The sequence below is a fragment of the Limulus polyphemus genome, unplaced genomic scaffold, assembly GCF_000517525.1.
Source record: "Limulus polyphemus unplaced genomic scaffold, Limulus_polyphemus-2.1.2 Scaffold5472, whole genome shotgun sequence".
Classification (NCBI taxonomy): domain Eukaryota; kingdom Metazoa; phylum Arthropoda; class Merostomata; order Xiphosura; family Limulidae; genus Limulus; species Limulus polyphemus.
This window is the reverse complement of record NW_013671082.1, coordinates 1-8,844: the sequence shown is the minus strand read 5'-3', so window position 1 is coordinate 8,844 and position 8,844 is coordinate 1. Positions and strand designations below refer to the sequence as shown.

The window sequence follows — 8,844 nt, the reverse complement described above, 5'->3', positions numbered from 1 at the left end:
CAGATGTATTTAGATACCTACTCGACCAGTTCAGATGTATTTAGATACCTACTCGACCAGTTCAGATGTACTTAGATACGTACTCTACCAGTTTAGATGTATTTAGATACCTACTCTACCAGTTTAGATGTATTTCTGTATTGTATATGCCCTTTTTTTTTTTAAAGAAAATAAGTTTCAAGCAAGTTAACGTTATAAGAATAGTTTTAATTGATTGGTCGTGCTCTGAGAATAACTTAAAGACAAGCGAAGCAAGAGTGAAAAAGAAAATACATATTAATGTATGGTGTAGTTTTTGATGAAAAACATCGATTACAAGGTAATTTTTGTGCCATATATTTTCAAAGTTTTGACCCAATGAAGTGAAAAAGAAAATACATATTAATGTATGGTGTAGTTTTTGATGAAAAACATCGATTACGAGGTAATTTTTTTGCCATATATTTTCAAAGTTTTGACCCAATGAAGTGAAAAAGGAAGATTAAGTTACAAATATTAAACTTTCTAAATCTGGTGAAAATTACTTCATTAGTGTCAAATGTACGCATTAGTGATTGTGGTTAATGATGCATTACATTTATTGTTCTTAGATACCCAATATTTTATTTGTAAGTAGCTTGTATTTTCTTTGTGTAGACTTGGTTCACTCAATTACCACCAGTTCTCTTGTTTGAGCTATCCAGATTTCAGTTTAACCAGCAACTGGGGCGGCCAGAGAAAATTCACCACAAGTTGGAGTTTCCTGAATTCATATACATGGATAGGTGAGTAAGCTCATTTTCTCCATGCATAGAAATTAATTTTCTTAAATTTCACTCAAATTGTTTTTAAGTCTAAAATATGCATTTTGGTATTCTCCACACCAAAGAATCAAATTAACCCATCTTAGCTCAGTATCTCGGGCTTTTACAGGGGACAAATGAAGAGATTAAGTTTGAAAAATTAAGTGATGTATCCCCCTCAGTTTACTTCCAAAATAAAATTATAACTGAAATATTGAGATTTGAAGTTTTCTCTTGATGTAAGTTTTATTAACATTTATTTTGGATGAAGTCATTAAATAGAAATCAAAACTGCTTGCATTAATGGAAATCATTAAGTTTCTTACCTGTGTAGATACAACTTGGTCAGTTGGCAAAACTAAGCCACATATCTGTAATTTTTGTACTCATTTGCAGCTCAAGTAGTTTACATAGTGAATTTTTTGAATTTGGTGATGTGAAGAACTGTAAAAAATTCAGCTATCCACTTGTTTTGTTTTACACTTTACAAGTTTCTCAAGTTAACAAAATTGTAAATGTATCATCTGAAATCTGTAATTATTTTTTTTTTGCAGTTTATTTTTGTTAGATCTAAATTCCCTGTATAGCTACATTACAATTTAAAGCTGAAAATTTTCTTGCGATATTTTGAGGTGCATGAAGGCTATGTGGGGGTATTTCTATTATAAATTAATAATGGTCTTCTATTATTTGTAAGCCATGGTAAGGTATTAAATTAACTTAATGAGTTTTTCCTGTATTTTACTAAAGTAATTGCTTTGGATGTTAATTTTCTGTTTACAAGAACCAGCGAGTTTTGTAAATGAAGGCCATCATTTGTATATAGAATTGTATCTTGCCTTCGGGCAAAGTTAGACATGACATCTTTTTTTTTTGAACACGTTACATAAATTAGTTAAATGAGAACATAGATAAGTTTTATATATAAAACAGTGAGATAAATACTATTTATTTTTATTAGTTTTGATGCTTTAAATGATTTTTTTTATTGCGAAAACTGGCTTTCAGGTCAAAGATTATGTGGGTCTTGTAACGATGTAATAAACAGCTGTGTTACATAGTGGTTTTTATTGTATTATAAAAAAAAATTATATTTTAAAAGATCCCAAAACTGGCTTTCAGGTCAAAGATTATGTGGGTCATGTAACGATGTAATAAATAGCTGTGTTACATAGTGGTTTTTATTGTATTATAAAAAAATAAATTATATTTTAAAAGATCCCATAATCGTCATGCCATGTGTTTCAAGTGTCTGTGTTTCATATATGATAACTTTTATGAATTATTAGTTTTTGTAAATGCAAGGGCAGGGGTGGCATTATACCAGTCAATGGGCTTTAAACTGTTAAACTAGCATTTAGGCATTCAAATACTATATTTTTTTGGAAGTGATATAATTTTGAATATTTATCATTTCCAGCATTTTTTAATGTATTGCTGAATCAGATTATCTTGCTTATGAGGTAGCATAAAAAAGGTTACCACTGCTGTAAGATATGAACATTGTATAGTATAGAAAAAACAACATAATTAGGAAATACTTTTGTATCTACACCTAGGGTGAAATTCCTTGAATTCTGTCCGTGATATGAATACAACCCTTGGTCTAGCATTTACACATGGTGAACGTGCATCTGTATATTGAGTTTAATAACTGTACATATAACACATAGAAGCCAATAAAACATGGAGTAATAAATAAACAAATGACACATACTTTCATATACAGTTGAATTAGTGAGATTACCTTATCAAAATACAATGTCTGGCATACTTTGAGCTTTATATCTATAAAACTGCCCAAAGGACAGTATCCAGCTGAATTATTACAGAAATAGGACCTACAAAAGAACTTAACTGCTAAACAGTCTAGATTTCATGCTTGAATGATGTATTGATGCTGACTGAAGAATCAAAGGTAGAAATGTATCTGTTATCAATGCAGTTGTTTTTGTTCTTTTTGGACTCACACAACAATGCTTCAACCATTATGATGTATGCATTAAAACAGTCAGAAGCTGGCACATGGGCTGACAAAAAAAAACAACAACAACAATGGTTCCAGTTGTTTAATTATTGAGGATTAACCTTGAGAATAACAATTATTCTGAATAGCTTTTCAAGAAATAATGTTAAAGGATTGCTGGTGATTTCAGGTATATGGAGTATAATAAAAATATCATAAGGTCCAAGAGAGAAGAGGTATGGAAGTTGAAAGAAGAGCGTCAGAAGTTACAGAAAAATTTAGAAAAGTAAGGTTAATAGTATATAGTTTCATTCAATGATGATGTTCAGATTCAAAATGTATGTTATTATCGTTCAACCGGACAAATAAAAATTAGTAATCGTGTATATTACTTCTTTATTATCTTGTGAAAAGAATGTTACCATTTAGAATTGTGTTGTATTATTTGAGTAATTCATATTATCATATTATTTTGAATATTTTAAAATTTATCTGACTTGATTAGGTAGAATAATTTATTTTAGATAATAATTATTTGTTATTGTTCCAGTTATCATAGAAAACTGGTGTCAGCGTTTTTAGTTAACCCACTGTTAAACCAAAATGTTGATCAGAACTTCATAGTTAAGTGATGAAACGGTGTTTTAATCGTACTTTTAATTGGACTCTTGGAATACTCTTTCAATTAAACTTTCTAAATTAAATAACTGGAACAGTTTATTGACCATATATTTTAATTTAATTGTTGGGATGCTGCTTTGACCAGACTTTCTGATCTAGTCCTCAGAATGATGTTTTGACCAGACATTCTAATTTGAGAATTTTCTAATTAATCTTTGTTCACTAACACTAATTGAAAAAACACCAAAGTTTAATCTTTAAAGAATTTTTGTTATGGGTCTCATTTCTGGAGATATTTTATATGTAATTACAACTTTGAAAATCACAACTTTCTAAATATACATGTTGTGAGAATGTTCACACACATGGAGTGTAATTACCTGAGTATTATTAAATTGATTAAAAATATAAAATTAATTCAGAATACTGTAAAATCATAATATACACATCACAGTAGAGTAAACAGCCAGAATCTTGTTATAGTTTTCATCTTATTTTGTGCGTGTATACTTCCTTTTGGTTACTTTTCACTGGAACAAGTAAGGATTAATTTGATTATAGATAATAAAATTACAATAAAGAATGCCAGGTATAACATCACACAAAAAAAGTGACAATGTCATATTAGTCTTGGAGAAATGTTGGTTTCTACAGTTGTAGAAAATTGTTTTTTTTTTTACGAGCAGAACATATTTTTGTAAAATTTGCCATAACACTGAATTAAATTTTTAAATTGTCATTAAACCAGTTGAATAAGACATTTTGAGACTTTTATTAATATCAAGCTTGAAGAAAAAAAAATTACATAGGGTTAATTTTAATAATATTGTTTATATGTAATTATTTTTGGTTAATAAAATAGAACATTAAGTGACCTGATACTTCAATGAAGTAAGTATTGAAAACATTGAAATATTTCAATTAAAACAGGAATGACAGCTTTTAATTTTTCCTTTAACTTGTACAAGTATCACTCTTTAGGTATTTGAATTATGGGTCAGGACCTAAACGTGTTCCTCTACAAGATGTTCTGCAGTATACTCTTGAGTTTGTGGAGAGCAAGTCAGATAATTTTCCTCATACATCTGAAGATGTTGTTATGACTTCTCCATCATCAGCATCCAGGTAGTGATGATAACAATCCTCAAAGTATTTCATGTTTTTAGTAAAGTTGAAAATGCAGAACTTGAAAATAATTCATTATAAAAATTTTATTTAGTCATTCACTCTGATTAGTTGCTTTGGATCCCTGTACAATTTCAACCTAATGGTAATGTGTTAAATACACTGCATTATTCAGATGCTGCAAACAGTGGAATGCTAGAGAAGCTTAAATGTCAGGGTAATTCCTTAAAGACTCAACAGATGATATGAAACCAAATATGTTGGATTGCTTCCAACTCAATAAGTTTTTGCCAGTATACTGAAGAGTTGGAACAATGTTTCTGTCAGGCATTCTATTTTAATTGTTTGAACAATGTTTTTACCAGGTTCTAATATAAATGTAATTTAATTCTTGGAACAATATTTTGACCAGACTGTCTACTTTAATTGTTAGAATAACATTTTGACCAGACTATCTAATTTAATTGTTCAAACAATATTTTGACAAGACTTTGTACTTTAATTATTAGGACAATGTTTTGATCAGACTATCTAATTTAATTGTTCGAACAATGTTTTGACTAGACTTTGTACTTTAATTATTAGGACAATGTTTTGATCAGAATATTTAATTTAATTTTAAAATAATGTTTTAGCCAGGCGTTGAAACGGAATTACTGGGACAATGTTTAGATCAAGCATTCTAATTTAACTGGTGGAACAATGCTTTGATTAGTTATACATTTCTAGTAAAACATGATTGAAATCTTAAGTTAAAATATTATTCAATCCTAACCAATGAACCATATGAAATATTTCTTATAGTTCAATTGAAACTTAACCAAAAACTAATGACACTGTTTAGAAATTTCACATAAACCACTCTGCTTTTTTCTTGTGTTTAATGTAGCATTTGTTTGAGGTTCTTATTTCTTATTGTCTTTTTTTTATAACCCAGTAATAAACCATTTTAGTATCACACACAACCTTGTACTATAAATACTTTAACTGAAAATAATATTTGGCTTGTTGAATAGGAACCCCTTATTATCAGTTCTTCTTTTATACTTTTCATTCAATTTCAAAGAATCTAAACTTGGCATTCAAATAAAGAAAAGAAATATTCATTAAGTTTTACAATACTTGTATTTGGATCTAAGTTAACATGTTATCCTTAAGTTTACTCCAAGAAATTTGGAACTGTTCAGTATCTGTGCTGTATTATGTTAAACCACAGGAGTTAGTGTAAACATTAAAACCTAATGTCATGTTGTATAAAAAGTAATGCATAGCCTGTGTTTCTCTGATTCAGTGTAATTGGTGACTCGCCAAGCACCTCTCCTACAAAAAATGATGCTACTTGGAACAGTCCTACAGGGCAAAGTAAGCTTGACCAAGCTTTTCAAAGTGGCCTTTCCCCAACCCCAAGACATGTATCAGATGTTGAGCTTTCAGTCCTTCAGCAGTGTTTGAAACGATGGAGAACTGAGGTTGAAAATGATGTACGAGGTAATTTAAAGTTGCGACTGTTTTGAGAACCATTAATTTTATATTGAGTAAAAACAAAAAAAAAGTTGGGTCGAAAGATTTTTTTTTCTAACGGAGCCACAGTATTTGTTGTATGGAAGCTGGAGTAAATTTAACTACTTTATTATAGGTAGCATTAGATATATTTTTTCTAAGAATTGAATTGGGTGGAACATAAATTTTTCTTTTAAATTAAGGAAGTTGCTGTGTATATGAAGTAAAGTAATATCCATGAGGAACTTGTCATCTATATTAACAGCAATCAGAACAGACAATATAATCTTTAAAAATGAGCTTGTTTCATACGGCAACAGTTGCATTATGGATTTACAAATATATATTATATCCTACATTTGTAGTGAATTCAAAATAATGTATTATAAATAAACTAACTTGAAACCAACAGAGTAACTTTAAAGGTGTAGTATATGTTGATACTTTAAATGACTTCTGACACTGATAGCTGTATTGCATGTTCTGCTATCATTCTATATCATTTAATTACTATTATTGTGAACGGGTTTATACATACTGTTTTTATTGCTTGCAATTTATATATTACACATTGTACTACATAATGCATTAAAATATGTGTGTAGCTTATTGGTTCATTTCTGACATCTTGTTCTACATGTCTAGACATGACAGATAACTCAGTGTTAAGGCAAAAATTGGATGACACTACATTTTAAACTTTGCAGGTAAGATAGAAAAGTTAGGTTAGTTTCATGTAAGATAGTAGTTTTTAGAGTGTTGGAAGCTATACAATTACTTAGAAATTTGCATTATAATTTGGTTTATTTTCACTTTTCTTTATCTTCAGAACTCCAGCAAAAGATTGACAGAATAGATAAAGTCATCAGAGAGATATACAATGAGTCGTCTTTAAAGCAGGTGAGACAACAAATGTGTTAGTAAGTATGGAATATATAGTAGTAAGAAACTATGAAACTAGTAAGCTTTATGGCAGGTGAGTTAATAAATGAATTTATAAGTATGAAATAGACAGATATCAGAGACTTGTACAGCAAGTCAGCTTTACAACAGGTGATACGAATTGTTTAAGTATGGAATAGATAGTTATAAGAAACCACAACTATTAGGTTTTACAGATTGTATAATACTAAATGATCAATAAGTATGGAATAGATAGTTATAAGAAACCACAACTATTAGGTTTTACAGATTGTATAATACTAAATGATCAATAAGTATGGAATAGATAGTTATAAGAAACCACAACTATTAGGTTTTACAGAATGTATAATACTAAATGATTAATAAGTATGGAATTGTGAAGTTTATACTGGAGACATATATATATATTAATATTTATGTCAAATAAGAAATGTGTTGGTAACTATGGGATTACTTGTCAATATAAGAAATCAGAATACAATGGGTGAATTAGTAAAAGGTTCAGTTAATGTTTTATATGTTAACTTTGTGAATATTCTGTTGTGATTTATATAAGCTTCATGTGCTTTATTATAGTAGTTTTACTTATGAAGATTTGATTATATTTTTTATCTTCTCTCTTGCTTCTGTAAAAGCTTCTTGTGATATTTGTTTTTACTTTTATTTTATGGGCTCTTTAAAGACTATTATGTATTAAGTATTGTCTCTTCCTCTATGAGGTATCCCAAAAATTTTGTTATTGTATTGTATCTAATGTTTTTTCTTGTTATTAGGTTTGTTAAAGGATTCAGTTCAATGAATACACAGTGCTATTTTTGTTGCTATTAGGTTCCTTACAGACTCCATGCTGTGCTTGTTCACGAAGGTCAAGCAGCTTCAGGCCACTATTGGGCATACATTTTCTGTCCAGAACGTAGAATGTGGCTGAAATACAATGATGTAACTGTGTCTGAAGCATCATGGGCAGAGTTAATAAAAGATTCAGTGGGTGGTCTTCACCATGCTTCTGCATATTGCCTGTTATATGTGGATAGTAAACGAGAAGAGTTATTTACTGGTGAGACATGAATTTAATAATGTAGGTAGCTTAATGGATTAATATGTCCTGTAATATTTGTGTGAAATAACACATTAACTCATTTTCATTTTGTAAAGAGTGTAACTTGCCTAATGCTAAATTTGTGTGTCTTTGTGTCACAGGATAAAAATAATAAGTTTGAAATATTTAAAATACTTTAAAGTAACCTACAGTGAAGACAGAAGCTTGTATGAATTCAAAACTTACATAAAGTGTGAAAACTAATTTACAAGGACATACATAATTATGGTAGCTACCTAAGTCTAGATCTTGCCTCATGATTTTAATATGTAACCATAGTAGTAACTACCTAAGACCTTAGATCTCACTTCTTGATCTTAATACATAATGTCAATAGCTAGCTAAGTCTCTAGATGTTGCTTCTTGTTTTGAGTAGAAAATCTTTAGGTCTTACTTCTTGACCTTAACACATTACCAAAGTTACTGTCTAAGCCTAAAGGTCTTGCTTCTTGATTTTAGTAAGTAATCATTGTAACTAAATCTCTAGTTCTTCTGAGTCTCTAGATCTTAGTTGTTGATCTTAAAATGTAATCATAGTAGCTATCTGAGTCTCTAGATCTTACTCGTTGATCTTAACATGTAATCATAATAGCTATCTGAGTCTCTAGATCTTACTTGTTGATCTCAAAATGTAATCATAGTAGCTATCTGAGTCTCTAGATCTTACTCGTTGATCTTAACATGTAATCATAGTAGCTATCTGAGTCTCTAGATCTTACTCGTTGATCTTAACATGTAATCATAGTAGCTATCTGAGTCTAGATCTTACTTGTTGATCTTAACATGTAATCATAGTAGCTATCTGAGTCTAGATCTTACTCGTTGAT

General features: G+C 29.6%; 1 protein-coding gene across 1 annotated transcript in view; it reads left to right on the top strand.

Annotated features, from left to right (window-relative positions):
• Positions 1-7,996, top strand: part of LOC106472619 (ubiquitin carboxyl-terminal hydrolase 25-like) — a gene marked incomplete at its 3' end in the record, with an annotated part of 36,568 nt that extends 28,572 nt beyond the window's left edge. Inside the window, 7 exon segments of the mRNA XM_013933270.2 lie at positions 637-764; positions 2,939-3,034; positions 4,351-4,494; positions 5,786-5,982; positions 6,824-6,894; positions 7,747-7,950; positions 7,952-7,996. Of these exon segments, the coding sequence (XP_013788724.1) occupies positions 637-764; positions 2,939-3,034; positions 4,351-4,494; positions 5,786-5,982; positions 6,824-6,894; positions 7,747-7,950; positions 7,952-7,996 (885 nt within the window).
• Between the last annotated feature and the right edge of the window lie 848 nt (positions 7,997-8,844).